General features: G+C 47.3%; 1 protein-coding gene across 1 annotated transcript in view; it reads right to left on the reverse strand.

Moving 5' to 3' along the window:
- MOV10L1 (Mov10 like RISC complex RNA helicase 1) overlaps positions 1 to 16,963 on the reverse strand; it is a 93,417-nt gene that overhangs the window by 72,926 nt on the left and 3,528 nt on the right. The window contains exons 2-4 of the mRNA XM_040413822.1: positions 16,392 to 16,475; positions 9,295 to 9,376; positions 8,991 to 9,163 (exon numbers count right to left, since the gene is read on the reverse strand). Coding sequence (XP_040269756.1) covers positions 8,991 to 9,163; positions 9,295 to 9,376; positions 16,392 to 16,475 — 339 coding nt within the window. The remainder of the gene's footprint in view (positions 1 to 8,990; positions 9,164 to 9,294; positions 9,377 to 16,391; positions 16,476 to 16,963) is intronic.

Raw genomic sequence — 16,963 nt, forward strand, 5'->3', positions numbered from 1 at the left:
AGCCGGCACCCGACCTTTGTGACAGGGAGCTGCGATCAGCGGCAGTTAACCCCTCAGGTACCGCACCTGAAGGGTTAACTCAACTGCAGCGGATCGCAGCTCCCTGTCACAGAGGTCGGGTGCCGGCTATTTGATTCCGGCACCCGCCTCCTGTATTTGTATTAACAGGTCAGTTTTCTTCATTGGTGGCGCAGTGGCCACAGCCCAGGGGGGAGGGAGAGACTCCTCCTGCGCTGCTGAGAACGATCATCTCCTGTGCCCGCCGCTGTATGGAGCAGAGCTGCGGCGGCGGGTGTAGTCGCAAATGGCATCTGGAGCCCTGCAGAAGAGCCGCGGCTTGCCGACCACTGGCCTAGGCCATGTAAAGTCACGTGGCCATGGGGCTGAGCTCCGATACCAAGCATTGCCACCAGGGGTGGATTAAGTGCATGATAGGCCAGGGGCTGTCTACCCAACTCGGGTCCCTCAATCCATTTTAGTTTAATTTTTTTCTGTATGAAGAGGCTGCGGTGCTTCCTGAGCACCACAGTCTCTTCCTAGGGCATATGACATCACATTCATCGTTCACACAGCCTAGGTGTAGCTTAGTCCCATCTGAGTGATTGGGGCTGAGCTTCAATACCAAGTACAGTACTATCAAAAGGACAGAGTTGTGTTGGTAAGGAGCAAAGAAGCTGAGGCGCTCACTGGGACATCACGGTCTTCTCAAACAGCTGATTGGCGGGGGTGCCAGGAGTCTGACCCCCACCATCTCATAACTCTCTGAGTACAGATGTCATGTTACCTGCAGTCCGATGTAACACCTCACACAACACAGTGTTTACTATTGTGTTATGTGGGGTGTTACATAGGACTGCAGGTGATGAATTAAAATTGGTTTGCCAAATTTAGTTGCCAAATTTAAAATACATATGATTATGATAAAGACTTTGAGGAGAATATGAGATGCAGGTCACAGCAGTGAGCCAGCTCTACATATAGGAGAATACAGCACCACATACCTCTTGCTTTCAGTGCCATCTCCTGTCATGTAGATCTTCTCTTTCCTCTTCTCCTCCGTTTGACCCAAACCACCATGACAAATTATTTCAGTCGTATCTCGTCTCTACAGAGTTTGTTACACAGACATGTTAGATTTCTCGTAATTGGGATCATTTATCCAACTGGTGTAAAGTACAACTGGCTTAGTTGCCCATAGAAACCAATCAGATTCCACCTTTCATTTTCCAAAGGAGCTGTAAAAATGAAAAAGTGGAATCTGTTGCTGTGGGCAACTAAGCCAGTTCTACTTTATACCAGTTTGACCCAAAGGTCCCTATAGTGCCCCCAGTAATAACGCCCTATATTTAGCTCCAGGTAATAATACCTGTATAGTGTCCCCCCCAAAAAATGTCCCCTAATAGCAACTGCCCCCATGTAATAATTTCCCCCACACTGCCCCCATGTAATCATTTGTCCTACACTGCTCCCATGTAATCATTTCTCCCACACTGCTCCCATGTTATCATTTCCCCCACACTGCTCCCATGTTATCATTTTCCCCACACTGCCCTCCCATGAAATAATTTGCCCCCATGAAGTAATTTGCCCCCACATAGCACCCCTATGAAGTAATTTGCCCCCAATGAAGTAATTTGCCCCCACACTGCGCCCCCAGAAGTGATGATTTGTCCCCACACTGCCGCCATGTCCTCCTCTGCCCCCCCCCCAAGTTGGCGCACACAAAAAAAAAACACAACAACTAAAAGCTAATACTTACCTGTGTCCGGGATGGTGAGGCAGGCTGCAGGCGCGCAATCTTCATTGCCCTGTGTCCCGGCACAGACGCGCCGTGATTATACTACCACATAGGTCGCAGGCTTACTAGGCCTGAAGCCTATGGAGTTGATCGGCGGTGGGGCAGGGAACTATGCGCTCCTGTGCCTCACCGCAGTATGTGGGTGTTCGGGTCGGCGTTGGGGCCCCCCCAGCGATGCTGGGCCCGGGGCTGTCGACCCCAATGCCCCTATGTTAATCCGCCATCGACTTCCACTATACAATGTACAGCGCTGTGCTTGGGGAGCATTTAAATAAATATTTAAAATTGTCGACTGTTTTTCCTGTTCATATTTCAGTGCATCATCAGATTATTGCTCTCTGCCTCACTCAATCCGTTAGGGAGCTGTTCTGACAGCTGGATCTGTAGAACTTATCTCTGAACTCCTGACAGCTAATAAACACTCACTCAGCTAAATTCTTATCAAATAATAAAATATTGCTTAAAAAAGAGTGTGTATGAGCTGTGAAGAGTTCACAGATAAGGGCTACACATGGAGCAGTCAGATGCAGTGAAAAAAAAAAACTTTTATTTTTTTAATAAATACCAGTTCAAAAAACAAACCAAAAATTAGTAAAATGCAATGATAAAAAAAATGCCCAAAGGTGTCCATAGCCTTTAACCCCTATCGAGATGCCCAAAAGCATTTATATTGGGGACAGTTGGATGCTAATGTCTGTAAAGCGCTGCGGAATATAGTAGCGCTATATAAGTGCATAAAATAAATACATAAATAAATACTCTGAACAGATGCACTGAAATAAGGATCAATGTCTGTACAGGATTTTTTTCTTTCAAATACTGCAGTCAATGTTTGCATGAGGTTAAGGGGGTTTTTTTACTTCAGCAAATATTAATTATGTAGAGAAAGTTAATGCAAGGCACTTCCTAATGTATTGTGATTGTCCAAATTGTCTCCTTTGCTGGCTAGATTCATTTTTCCATCACATTATATACTGCATGTTTCTATGGTTACGACCACCCTGCAATCCAGCAGTGGTGGTCATGCTTGCACACTATAGAAAAGAGCACTAGCCTATGTGCAATCCCACCAGAGAGGCCAGCGCTTTTTCCTATAGTGTGCAAGCATGGCCACCGCTGATGGATTGCAGGGTGGTTATAACCATAAAAACGAGCAGTGTATAATGTGATGGAAAAATGAATCAAACCGGCAAAGGAAGCAATATGGATAATAACTGTACATTAGTAAGTTTCTTGTATTAAAGGGGTTGTCCGGGTTCAGACTTGAACTTCATGCTTCAATGCTTTTCTTTGTCCTGTGCTAAATTGCGCAGGGCAAAGGCATTTTCAGGAGTTCCGGTGCTCTCCATGGGGCTGCCAGGAAGCGCAGTGATGTCACCAGCACTGATGTCACCGGCACTGATGGGAGGGGTTTAGCGCTGCCCTAGCCAGTAAAATAGCTAGGGCAGCGCTAAAGCACGCCCATCAGAGCCGGAGACGTCACCAAACACACTGCCGGGAGGAAGCTGTCGCCCAGCAGTGTGTTATGGTAAATAAAAACGAGATTTTTGTAAAACTTACCAGTAAAATCTTTTGCGCTCTTTATTGGGGGACACAGAAACCGTGGGTATAGCTATGTCCTCTAGGAGGTGTTGACACTAGGCAGAAGTTGTTAGCCCCTCCCTTGGCAGCGGTACCCCCTCTAGCCTGGAGAGAGAGCTTCAGTTTGTGTACAAGCAGTAGGAGAACAATCACAATGAAATAAACGTTGAACACCAACAATGCCAAAGGACCCAACGGGGTTCTAACCAGCAACTGCAGCAACTGTGGTCGAATAACACTGGGTGGGTGCTGTGTCACCCAAAGAAGAGCGAGAAAGAGATTTTACTGGTAAGTTTTACAAAAATCTTGGTTTTCTCGCCCATATTCATTGGGGGACACAGAAACCGTGGGACGTCCAAAAGCAGTCCACAGGGAGGGAAAAACCACAGACCCATAGAAGGAAGCGTCCCTGCAGGCATCTAAAAAACTGCTGCCTGCAAGACCATGCGGCCCAAGGCAGCGTCCGCCGATGCACAAGTATGCACCTGGTAACATTTTGTGAATGTGTGTAAGGAGGACCAGTAGCCGCCTTGCACAACTGCGCGGCCGAAGCGCGATTCCTCCGAGCCCAAGATGCAGCCACCGCTGTGGTGGAGTGAGCCGTGATACCTAAGGGGCGGAACCCTGCCCTGGGCGCGGTATGCTTCAGCAATTGCAAACTTAATCCAACGTGCGATTGCCACCTTGGAGGCCGCCATCCCTTGCGAGTACCCTCCGGAATGACAAAAAAGGGAGTCCGTACGCCAGAAGGAACTGGAGGCTGCTAAATAAATCTTCAGAGCCCTGACAACATCCAAATGGCCTAACTCCCTTTCTTTAGGGTGTGAAGGAGAGGGATACAGTGAGGGAAGGACAATTTCTCGTTGATATGGAAGTCAGAGACCACCTTCGGGAGAAAGGAAGGAACGGGCTGGAAAACCACTTTATCCTTATGAAGAACCAGGAAGGGTTTTCTACAAGAGAGCGCCGCCAACTCGGACACCCGTCTGATGGATGTGATAGCCACAAGGAAAAACTACCTTCCAGGACAGGATTCGGAGTGAAATCTCCCGCAAGGGCTCTAAGGAGCGCTGAGAGGACTAAAGTCAGATCCCAAGGCGGTAAAGAAGGACGGTACGGAGGAACCGTATGTGCCACTACCTGAAGGAAGGTTTTTATGGGCCCCATGGGGGCCAGAGGGCGCTGGAAAAAGATAGAAAGCAAAGACACCTGACTCTTCAAAGAACTAAGGGCTAGACCAGGTCCAACCCTGATTGTAGAAAGGATAGGACCATGGGGAGAGAAAAATGAAGGGAGTGGTGGTGGGGGGGGGGGGGGGGGGGGGATGTTCCGGCTTTCACAGAAGCCCAGGAAGGACCTCCAGGTCCTGTAATAGATCCTGGACGATGAAGGCTTCCTGGCCTGAATCATAGTGCGGATGACATCCTCCGAAAACCCTCTTCGCGTCAGAATGGCGGTTTCAATAGCCACGCCATCAACAAAGAAAGAAGGTAGTCTGTGAGTGGCAGTGACCAAGGGACGTCTCCTAGAAGGAGAACGAGGTCGGCGTACTACGCGCGACGGGGGCAACACTCCGGGGCGACTAGGATTGTCGGAATGCCCTCCATCCTGATCTTCTGTAGAACCCTGGGTAGGAGAGGGAAGGGGGGAAACACGTAAAGGAGGGAGAAACCCTGCCAAGGAGAGATCAGGGCATCCACGCCACAAGCTTCCAGATCTCTTGCTCGGGAGAGAAAGGCGGGAAGCTTCCGATTGAGTCTCGAGGCCATTAAGTCCACGTCCGGGCGACCCCAATGCAGACAGATCACCTCGAACACCTCCGGGTGCAGGGACGACTTGCCCGGATCTATTGTCGTCCCGCTGAGGAAGTCCGCAGTCCAGAAATACAGAAGGGAGAGGCCGGCAACCATTCTGCTCGAGGAGGAAGAAGAAATTGAAGGGTGTTCCGTTCCAGGAACGGATCGTCTATCAGTGTGGCAAGACGTGACAGCAACCCCGCTCTGTCTGGCGTGGGGAGTCTCGTAGTCTACCCATGGAATGGGCAGTGAAAAGTATGATCACCATAGGACTGACGTGACCTAGACATTAGTCATGTCTTAAGAGAGGCAAGTGTAGATACAGGTAGCACACCCAGGACCATTGGGAAGAATTCACCTGTAGAAGGAGGGATGTGGTGTGAGCCACAGCCCATCAGCCGGGTCCGGAACCCTGGAAATAGAAGGCCACAAAACGAATACCCCTTGCAAATGCAGAGGTAACCATGGATTTAGTGGCTGTGCCAAAAACTCTGCCTGAGGAGGAAGCCATGCAAGGGGAGCCACAACTGTATTGCTAGTCCATACTCCAGCAGAGGAGGGGCCACACCGCAGAGGCAACCAGATTCAGTGCTAGAAGAATCTGCCACCTGACGAAGGAGCTGTGCAGTAAGAACCATAGTATGTAGTGGTAACACAAATACCGCTCCCCCAGTAGTGGCCAGCGCCTGCCCCGTCGGTGCAAAACTGAGGGGGAGGCCTGAGGCTATCCCGTAGAAGCCATGGCACCATACTGCCCCAGTTAAGTAGAGCTATCCCTAAACACTTTACCTGGGAAGGGCGCTGAACAGGAGCAACTGCCAAAGCTAGCGTCAGGGTAAAACCCTCACTTGAGGGGGATGCCCCACTGCAGTGACTACAAACTAGAGCACTAGCATAAAAGCTGCACCTGTGGAGGGGAACACGCCGTAGTAGCTAAACCAGAGTGCCAGCAAAACCACTTTCCCAGATAAAGAGAAGTGGTGGATAGAAAATACAGAGTCAGTGAAAACACTCGACTCGCTGGAACGTACTCCCCATATTATGTGCAATGGCGTATGCACTACGTATTGAGGAGGACAATATCATGACCGACTGGAACAGTTGAGGCCCATGGAGATGGGTGGTCTCTAGGACACATAAATGTTGCCAGGCAACCCCTCTGAGTAGACAGAGGATGTCACAATCATGCTCCAAACCAGCACCGAAGATAAGAAGGATACAATGTGGAAACAGCCACCATATCCACTGGGGGCACCCATACACCACTAGATGCAGAGTACCAGGCACCCGCGGGTACCGACTGTTGCCACGCCCCACTGTGAAAGAAGCAAAGGCATCTAGAGCCGTGGCGTAGTTGAACTGCAGCATCCCAAGATGCTTAGTTATTCCCCCGTAAGCGGATCACTTGTGGAAGGGGGTAAATGCAACAGGAAGCACGGTGATGGGAGAAAGGGCTAATGCATACGGCAGGTACTGAACCCAGTGGAGATGCAATTCCGCCACCTACCGAAGGGGGGATACATACGTCCGGCACTGAAAACAGTGTAATTGTACTTAGTCCACCTACGGCAGGGGACAATATATAAGGCAAGTACTGTATCCCGTAGTAGTGCAAGTACTCCGCCTATGGAAGGGGTAATGCATACGACAAGTACTGCTGGCTACCGTAGACGCACTCTTGGGAGATTGCTCGGATTTATTCAGAATCTGAATTGGTGATCTCCCCCCCAGGACTGACCCTCTCCGGGGAGGGAGGGTGTGTGTAAGTGTGACCCAGGGAGAAAGGGTAGGGGTTTGGAGATATCCGAAGAGAAAAGATGACCTGCTGTGGTCCGTTTGCGCCTAGGTCTACCCCTTAGGCCCCTTACACACGGGCGAGTATTCCAAGCGGATGCGATCCATGAGTTGAACGCATTGCACCCGCACTGAATACCGACACATTCATTTCTATGGGGCTGTGAAGAAGTTCGGGTTTGGGTACCAAACATGCGTGATTTTTCTCACGCGAGTGCAAAACGCATTACAGTGTTTTGCACTCGCGCTGAAAAATCGTGTGTGTTCCCGCAACGCCCCCGCACACTTTCCCGCAACGCCCGTGTGAAAGAGGCCTTAGAATCTCACCCCTGGCAGTTGTGGACTGCGCAGGTGGGGAGTTATCCATAAACTAACCAGAGGGTGGAATGGGCGCTTCTAGAGGTCCATCCACCAGATTGCGCAGGCGGTGCATTATCAACCAAACGACCCCGGAGGGTGGATTGGGACTTCCAGAGGTCCTCAATTGGAATGCGCAGGTGGAGAGTTTCCAAACCAAATGACCCAGGAGGGTGGATTGGGAACGGTCAGAGGTCCTCCCTTGGATTGCGCAGGTGGAGTATTATCAACCAAATGGCCCTGGAGGGCGGATTGGGAATACTTCAGGGGTTCTTCACTGTATTGCTGGCCAGGAAGGGTTAAAAGAGTGAATTGAAGCCCGGGGGCGTGTTCAGCGGGCTTCTGGGGGCGGGGGACAGCTAGATGGGAAGAATTCGCGCCGGCGCCCGCCCTCCCCCTCTCATATGAGGAGATGAAGCTGCGGCCTAGTATGCCGCGAAGCCGGGGCCTAAAGTTTTTCATGCACGGCAGACCGGGATGCTCTGCCGGTCGGCCGGAGCATAGAGGGACCTGGAGCGGTGCGCGAATGCACGCACAGGCCGGGGGTGCCCGCCCCGCGGGCCGGTAAGAAACACAGGGTTGGAGGAAAGAGGCGTCGGGGTAACCCCCTGTAGGCCCAAAGTGAAGCCGGGGCCTAAATTTTGCAGCGCCCGGCAGACCGGGATGTCCACCCCGCGGCAGGGAACTCTGTGCCGGCCACAGGTAGCCTGCCTCACGGCGCGAGTGGCGTCTGCGACAACGGCAAGTGTGGGAATTAACCCTTTTGGAGCGGCGCGCTTGGCACCCGCTCCCGGATTATGGTGTTGGATGCTTTATCCGCTCCCCTCCCTGCCTGCTCGGCCGCCTGATGTGCGCCGGAGGACAAGGTCATTAACCTCCATGTGCCCGAGACCTGTCGGCACAGAGGGGGCCTGCTTTCAGAGGTCCTGGGCTACTAAAAGTGGAGCCCGAAGCCTATTAACCCTGTAGACCCCTGAAATCAATTGCCGCCAAAGGAGGAGGGAGGGGGAAGAGGGTTAACCATACTTACCTAGTACCGTGTACTCAGCTCATCTTCATCCTCTTCTCTTTGCTCTCCCTAAGTGGACCCACAAGGTCATGTTTTCCAGCAGGGTCACCTCCTCAGCAGCTGGCACTGGAGTGGCAGGAGTCTGGTATGGCGGGAGGGTCTTTTTCTTTGGCGGACCTAGGTGACCCCTTAGCTGGCGGGAAGCAGGGGAGCTGGGCTGCCCTGGATCCTCCTTTTGCTTCTGTGGGGAGGTCGAGCGGTGAGGGACTCTGACACCGGCCTTGCTCCCGGGATAACAGAGGCTGGGCGACTCGGTTTCCCAAACCTAAAAGGGAAAAATCAAACAAAGAAGCCACCCTGCTTAAGGCAGGGAGGTCTGCCTCCTATGGACACTAAGCTAAAACTGAAGCTCTCTCTCCAGGCTGGAGGGGGTATAGCTGCAGTGGGAGGGGCTAACAACTTCTGCCTAGTGTCAACGTCTCCTAGAGGACATAGCTATACCCACGGTTTCTGTGTCCCCCCTTTAACTTTCTCTACATAATAAATGCCACTTGCTGAAGTAAGACAACTCCTTTAAGTTGTGGCTAAACTGGAAAAGACTTGTATGAATGTTCACAATTCCCATCGTACATACAAAATATTACTCTAAAGTCACCTGTAGAATAGCTTCAATGACTGTAACCGTTTTTCCGGTACCCGGAGGCCCAAAGAGAATATAGGGAGTAGGGCGGCAGTCTCCGCTCAGTATTCTAGTTACTGCCAACTTCTGGTGATCGTTTAACAATGGATTGAAGAACTGGGACATTTTCTTCTTCAGGGTTTTATTACCTGCACACAAGGTACAAGCACATAGTTATATTTACTACTCTGCCATAATTATTCATATTAATATAAAAATGTATTAATTGAACAATAAAAGTATAATTTGTAATAATTCAAGACAAAAAAAAGGAACAAACCTTGGCTGTTAGTCTGTGTAGCCACTGTCACCATATCACTCATGGATATTGCATTCTTCTCTCGAGCATGTGGTTTGTGCTGCTGATGGAAAATAGAACAACTTAAATAAATGGTTTACATCCTGTATGCAGCAGTCCCAACACCGAGCTACAGTAATTTATAGCTCCTGCCACCAAGCTAGTTACATAGACACTCCCTATTACTGCCATTGGACATAACATCACAGGAAATAAGAGCTGCATGTTCATAGGACCACAGCCCAGAATGGAAGATAGGAGCAATAAATGTAAAAGAAATACATTACAAAATTACGACTAACTTCATAAATTATTTAAAGGATGCTGTTGCAAACAGGAAATATCCTTTTAAGGCTATGTACACCTTCAGAGGCAATTTGTTTATGATTGCATTTTACTCATTTTGGGCTAAAAATCATTTTTTCAATTGGTCTTTATAAAAAACATTGAGCCGTTCTGTCACAAAGGGTAAACTGTTTTGTCTAGTTGTGTGAATGATACTTTTTACTTTCACTTTGTGCTGGTCATCTAATAACCCTTATCTTTAAAATTACTTAAGGTCAAACACTTATTTAAGTGTATATAATGAGTGTCCATAATGTGAGTGAGCAGAGATAAGGATCCCATCAGGTGAGCTGGCTGACCGAGCAGAGAGAAAATTCAGATCCCTCTACTAAAGCATCTCAGCCCTGTATTTTTAAGAAAGACCAATTTATCTTAAAATTAGTACAATGCAATAATAAATATTGCCCCCAAAGGTGTACACAGCCTTTAAGCGCTGAAACAAAATCCTTGCAGAACATAAAAAGCGTAACACACAAGCTTTATGTAGCTAGAGGGACAGTGATGTTTTCATGTTACATTTAATATTGCTCTGTACCATAGTGCATTTCATCATTGTAGTCCTAGAGTTCTTCTGCAGCCTAAATAAACTGGTATAACCAGAGGTGGACTGGCCATAGACCATACAGGCAATGTTTCCAATAGGCTGAAGGCCTCTTACTGCCGCTGGCCGGGTATATACTACTGGGGTACCTATAAGGGCCATTATAAGAGCAAGTCCGGGCAGGACGCTGAAGGTAGGGCTGGCTTGGTGCAGTGGCCCACATCTCACCTCCTAAGCCCCCTGCTCCATATCCAATGACAATTGGAGGAGGATTATGACAGAACATGGCATCTACTGATGCCCACTACAGAGGGACAGCTTCGGGGAAGGTATTTTGTGCTGCACTGTGGTATTTGGTTCTGTGGGATGGTATTCTGTGCTGCTCTATGGTATGACTACCTACTTGTGTTGCCCTACCTTCTGACCATTTGGATTCACCTACAACATTGGGGCCACTTTTAGTTCCTAGTCCGCCCCTTGGTATAACACATTGACAAGAGGTGCAATATTCTGCAATTATTCTGAATTTGTGTGAATCCACCAAAAATAAATAAATAAATTAAAAACAAACAAACAGTGAAGTATAGAACAGAGTGCTGCAAAAGAGTGTCGCTATAATCTTCTCCCGTCAGGCTTGGATATGCAGTCTGTCTTCTCAAAGGGGTTTATGATTTGAACCTTCTCTACGTGTTTGAATGCCCTCTTGACAAGATGCTGATCACAAAGTATCCCACAACTAGATGTAATCTGTGGGAACCTGACAAAGTGTATAATTTACATGCAGAGCCACCACAGGGCCTACACAGCGCTTTCTTGTCTGCAAAATCCAGGACAGGACCTCTAGAGTAGGACTGGGTGATTAATCAAACTGATCTGATCAACCGCTATTTCGATGACACTTGATTCGGATTTCAGCAGAATTGTGAAACCGATAACCCCCACCTGCTTACGGCGCTAATATCAGACGCACGAACACTGCTGGAGCCTGGCACTGACCGTAATGGCCAGGATCAGATATCATGCCGACAGCATCTAGGCAGTTAGCGGGAGGATGCTCCATTTATCTGCAAACGCAATCACAGGATAACGATGCATTGTAATGGCAGCAGGAGGCGTAACAAAGGCTACCAGGCCTGTCACGAATATATGTCTGTCTATTAGGTGCTTTTATTTTGTAAAGGTGGTAAAAAAAACACACACACACACACACACACACACACACCCATCCCAGTGCCTTCAGCTCAACTCCCCCAGTGCCATCAGCCCCTCCATGCCATGTCCCCCACTCCCAGTGCCATCTGCCCTTCCATTGCCATGTCCTCTTCCCCCAGTGCCTCCATGCCATCCATTGCCAGGTCCACCTCCCCCAGTGCCTCCATGCCATCCATTGCCATGTCCCCCACCCCCAGTGTCTCCATTGCCATCTGTCCCCCTCCCCCAGTGCCTCCATGCCATCCTCCATATCCCCCACTACCCCAGTGCCATCAGCCCCTCCATGCTATGTCCCCCAGCTCCATCAGCCCTTCTATGCCATCCATGTCCCGTCCCCCACTCCCCCAGCGACATCAGCCCCTCCATGCCATTTCCATCCATGTCTGCCAGCACCATCAGCTCCTTCAAATCACAGGTGCCCCCCATTCCCCCGGCAAATTCGGGCCTGCTAACTTATACTTACCTTTCCTGGCAGTGCGCTGACATGGAGTCCGCAGGAGACGGACCGCATCTTCTTCCCACTTCTCGGCATGCACTGGGCAGGACCTGACGTCACACACAGCGTCAGCCAGCGCGCTGACGATGTGTGCACGTAAGGCCCTGGCAGCGCAGTGCGGACGGGAGGCCACGGAGCAGTGAGTGAGAGGCTCCGTGGTCACGTGATTTAAATGGATCCTCGATGCAGGGAAACTGCATTGAGGATTTTTTTTGCATCGATTAGAGCAAGCATCACAAAAACCGCTGAAAGTTTTTAATCAAGACCAATTGAAAAAAAATGATTTAGCCCAAAATTTGTAAAATATAAAAAAAAAATGCCCCGAAGGAGTCCTTAGCCTTTAAGTAAAAAAAAAACAAAAAAAAACAAAAAAAACAAAAACAAAAACAAAAAAAAAATTAGAGATTTTAATTTTAGGCCAAATCGCTCAGCTCTACTCCAGAGTGAGAGTGGGTTTTATGAACTGGGCAACTACTTTAAAGGGGTTTTCCGAGATCTTTATACTGATGACCTTTCTTTTGGATAAGTCATCAGTATCTGATTGGTGAAGATCTGATACAAGGGATCCCGACGATCAGCTGTATGAGAAGGCACAAGCGCTCGTGTGAGCGCCGAAGCCTTGTTTCACATGCGTTTGTCAACGTGGCTTAGGAGCAGCTCAGCTGTGACTGGTGATCTTTAAGAAGGCATTGTCAACGGATGAATTGGGCACAGCCCTGGAGGATGGCACGTTTCTGGAGGATGGCACGTTTCTCTGGAGGATGGCACGTTTCACAAAATGGGTAGTACATATGGGATACTGCGTTCCATCCATAATACGTGGTGGAAAGCTAGGGAAGTTATGGGCATACAGGGATATTCTGATCTCACTCATATCTGGCCGAATTTCATGTATAAAGAAGTAAATAAAGTTAAGGGAGTTCAAGTATGGGAAGAAAAAGGGCTTAAATATATGAGACAGCTGTTTGAAAATAATATCCTTAAAGAATATACTCAGTTACAGCAGGAATTTGAGTTGCACAAGTCACAATTTTACCTATTTTTGCAACTTAGACATGCACTGAGAGCCCAAGAACAGGTAGTTGTAGTAGGTCCTGCACAGAAAAACTCAGTAATAGATTTGGTAAAGTCTAGTGGAGGTACAGCAGGAGTCATCTCGTTGAACTATGCTTGCCTTATGGAAGCACAGTTTAAAAAGCAGGAGTTTACGCTATATGAGAAATGGAGGAAGGATGCTCCGGATTTAACGGAGGAGCAATGGGACACTGTCCTAGAAGAATTTAATCAAGTAGCAGTGAGGCCCATAGGGTGTCGCAACTCTTGTTGATGCATCGCGTATATAAAACACCGGTCTTTTTGAAGAAAATAGGGTACAGAATGGATAATTGCTGTCCGAGATGCGATGTAGCGAATGCAGACCTAATTCACTTAATGTGGAACTGCCCCAGATTAAGGAGATACTGGAGGGGAGTGGAAGGGATAGTAAGGAATGTATTCGAAGTTAGAATTGATATGTCGATTGTGACCTGCATTTTGGGTTGTGTGGAACTGTCTGAAGTAACTCCTGAGAAAAGATTGGCTATCATCCGAGTGCTGTATCAGGCGAGAAAGGTGATAGCGTTTCACTGGTTAGATAGACAACCACCTTCGGTGAGTGAACTAGAAAATAAAGTACATATGCTGATACGCCTTGAAAAATATGTATACCATAAAAGAAACTGTCTTAAAAAATTTGAGAAAATCTGGTCACTATGGATTCAACATTATAATATTCAAGTGTAAGGGAATGGGAATGAGGACGAATGGAGGTATGGAAGAGATTATCGAAAGGGACACAAGGGAGTTCTCTAAGGTTATATGAGGAGATTTGAGTGAAATAGTTACCCCAAAGGGCTTTTGAAATGTATACACAGTACTTCATGTGATGTGGTATGTATGTACATGATTAATGTATATTAGAGCTCAAAAAATAAGGATATTTATTGCGATGTAACCATGTATCGTGCTTTGTGATAATGCTCTGCTAACTCACCAGATCTTGTTATTATGGTTTTTACTTGATCTCTCTTGCCTTGTAAGGGTTTGTGGGAAGGGGTGGGGGGCAGTGAGGGGGCATTTTTGGATGTCATAACATCTCTTGTTTTGTTTTGAAAAACTTAATAAAAACTATATGATTTAAAAAAAAGAAGGCATTGTCGCTCACAGGAGAGCTGGTGTCGTCTCAAACAGCTGATCCGCGGGGGTCCCCCACCAGAAAACCCTTTTAAGTGTAATGGTGTATGGTCTGTGTAGTGATCGCTTAACAAAGATTAGGCTACTTTCACACCAGCATGGATCATCAAAAACGCTTCCATCATAATTCGGATGAGCAAACTTCATATTTTGAAGTTCGTGTTGGGGTATATGCTGAATTCCATAAGGATTCCGTTACCACGGACCATAACACAATTCCATGACGGAATGCATAACGGAATGCCTTTAGAGGCATTTCGTTATTCATTCCGTCGTAATAGAAATCTATGGCCTGCATAAAGGATCCTTCCGGTTTCCGTTATGCTGGAGTCCTCTCCTGCATAACGGAAACTGGACGGACCCATTATGCAGGCCATAGACTTTTATTATGACGAAATGAAGAATGGAATGCCTCTAAAGGCATTGAGCTATGGTATGCGTTATTGTCCGTGTAAATGGATTCCATAACGGAATTCAGCATATACCCCAAACCGAACTTCAAAATATGAAGTTCACTCATCCCTAGTCAAAATAATACAACCATCTGCATTTGTTATGAACGGATCCAGTTGTATTATCTCTAAAATAGCCAAGACGGATCCGTCTGTAAAACCATTGTAAGTCAATTGGGGACGAATCTGTTTTCTTTTGTGTCAGAGAAAACGGATCTGTCTCCAATGACTTACATTGTGTGTCAGGACGGATCAGTCTTGCTCCGCACCACATCGCTGCTTGCAGCGTTATTCTGTCCGCGATGGGGATCCAACAGAATACATTCTGGTGCATTCTGTTTCGTTTAGTTCAGTTTTGTCCCTATTGACAACGAATTGGGACAAAACTGAAGTGTTTTCCCCTGCTATTGAGATCCTATGACGGATCTTAATAGCGGAAAGGGAAAGCGCAGATGTGAAAGTAGCCTTAAATGCACAACTTTGAGAACTATCTTGGAGAGGAGCTTAGTAAATAAAATACATATAACCCTAAAGAGATTGAAAGGACAGAATAAATAAATGCTACACGCTTGGCAACATCACAGAAGAAACCATCAGACTGTACAGGAAAATTGAGATAATGCAGGCTTGCTGAAAGCAATAGAACAGAGAGGCATATTTGTTCTATAATTACATGTCACTGAAGAGCTCCGAAGTATTCCCGAGCATTAGCACAAATTAGAGAGCTCTCGAGCTAAACAACCGCTCAGCTCAGAGCAGCACAACATGCTCTGTCTTCATATGAAAAGGCGCATAATAAACCCTGGTGTTAGACGATGGGAAACCAAATCACCATGGGACAAAAAGATGTGTATGTGGGCATTCAATGGCACAATTTCCTCACAGAAGAACATCTCTGTGCCATTGTGGACTTCAAGCTGTCCTCTGCCATATAAAGGCTGAAAGCACAACAAATTCGCTGGCTTCCCATTTAGGATTTTGCCTCAAACAGCATGAAACTAAACTACACATACTCCCGACGTTGTTGTGATGAATACTTTACTTCCAGCACAAAAACAACGCAGACACTAGTCATTCAGAGCAGTCCCATCCTTATATCCCAAACTGGCTCTAAAAAAGAAAAGCACTCTATAGCTTAATGCACAAATGTGCCACCTGCCAAAAGCAGTCTCTATTTCTTGACATTCCCAGTTTATCCCAACTACTAGAATTCCGTGAAGCATTTTATAGAAGGCGTTTTGGGGTTTAGAATATCCTATCCTCAGGCCATCTGTATCAGGCCAATGGGAGTCCGATTTCTGTCTGATCAGCTATGTGAAGGGGTCGTGATACTTGTGCTACACCTTTATTGTTTACCTCAGTTCGGCTACCTGTATACGGTCTATATTAGCAGCGGTACAGGGTTTCATTGCAATCACTTGGATAAGACAAAGATGAAATACTCTGAATGGTCCTCTATGATATGCAAGCAGGCAATGAAGAGGTCATAGCGCTCTCACGAGCACCACTGTCCCATTAGAGAGCTAACCAGAGAGCGTACCAAGAGACAAACCCCCATTGACCTGATCTTGATGGCAGTGAACCTGAAAAACCCATTTAAATGTCTGTTCCTTTTGCAATGTTTTTCCTTCCTTTGTTTATTCAAGATTCCTTTCACTCCGACAAGCTGATTGCTTTCCTTCACGAACCAAGAGGAATATGTGACACTATTTTTCCAATTGTTCCAGACAATGCTACTAACTACACTTTGTGCACCAACTCAAAAGGCCTCTTTCTCAACAAGAGCCTTTGTGTAACTTACCTGATTTTCCTGCTGGGTGACTCTCTGTTCTTTCCTGTGCATGTGGTCCTGCTCGTCGATCCCTGGTGTGCCGACTTGCGGCGACTGTAATACAGCAGTATCTGGAAAAAGCACTAAGGAGACAATTGCAATCAAGATAAATTGTATCTTCCTTTATAACTGTCATTATTTGCAACCTGAGCTTTGTGTAGAACAACTACAAAACATGTATTTCATCATTTCTTTCTAAACGGGGTGGTCCGTGTTCGGATTACATTTCTCAAATTCCATGCATTGACATATGCTTATATTGCTTACCCCAGCACTCCCATAGAAGCCCTATGCAGCCCATAGGTGCTGTATGTAAACAGACCACCAAGTCCATAGCGTCCAAGATGATGGCGACTATGATTTACCCAGGTAACCACTTCTCCAACTGCACAGACATTGAAAGCAGGCAGTGCAGACCACCGTATGATACAGGAGATTTTGCTCCCTGTACCTACTTGTTCAGTAGAGGATGTAGCTGGGTAGATGGTCACTTGGGTAAGTCATGTGACAGTCGCCATCTTGGATGATATGGATGCAGTGGA

The sequence above is a fragment of the Bufo bufo genome, chromosome 1 (assembly GCF_905171765.1).
Source record: "Bufo bufo chromosome 1, aBufBuf1.1, whole genome shotgun sequence".
Taxonomy (NCBI): domain Eukaryota; kingdom Metazoa; phylum Chordata; class Amphibia; order Anura; family Bufonidae; genus Bufo; species Bufo bufo.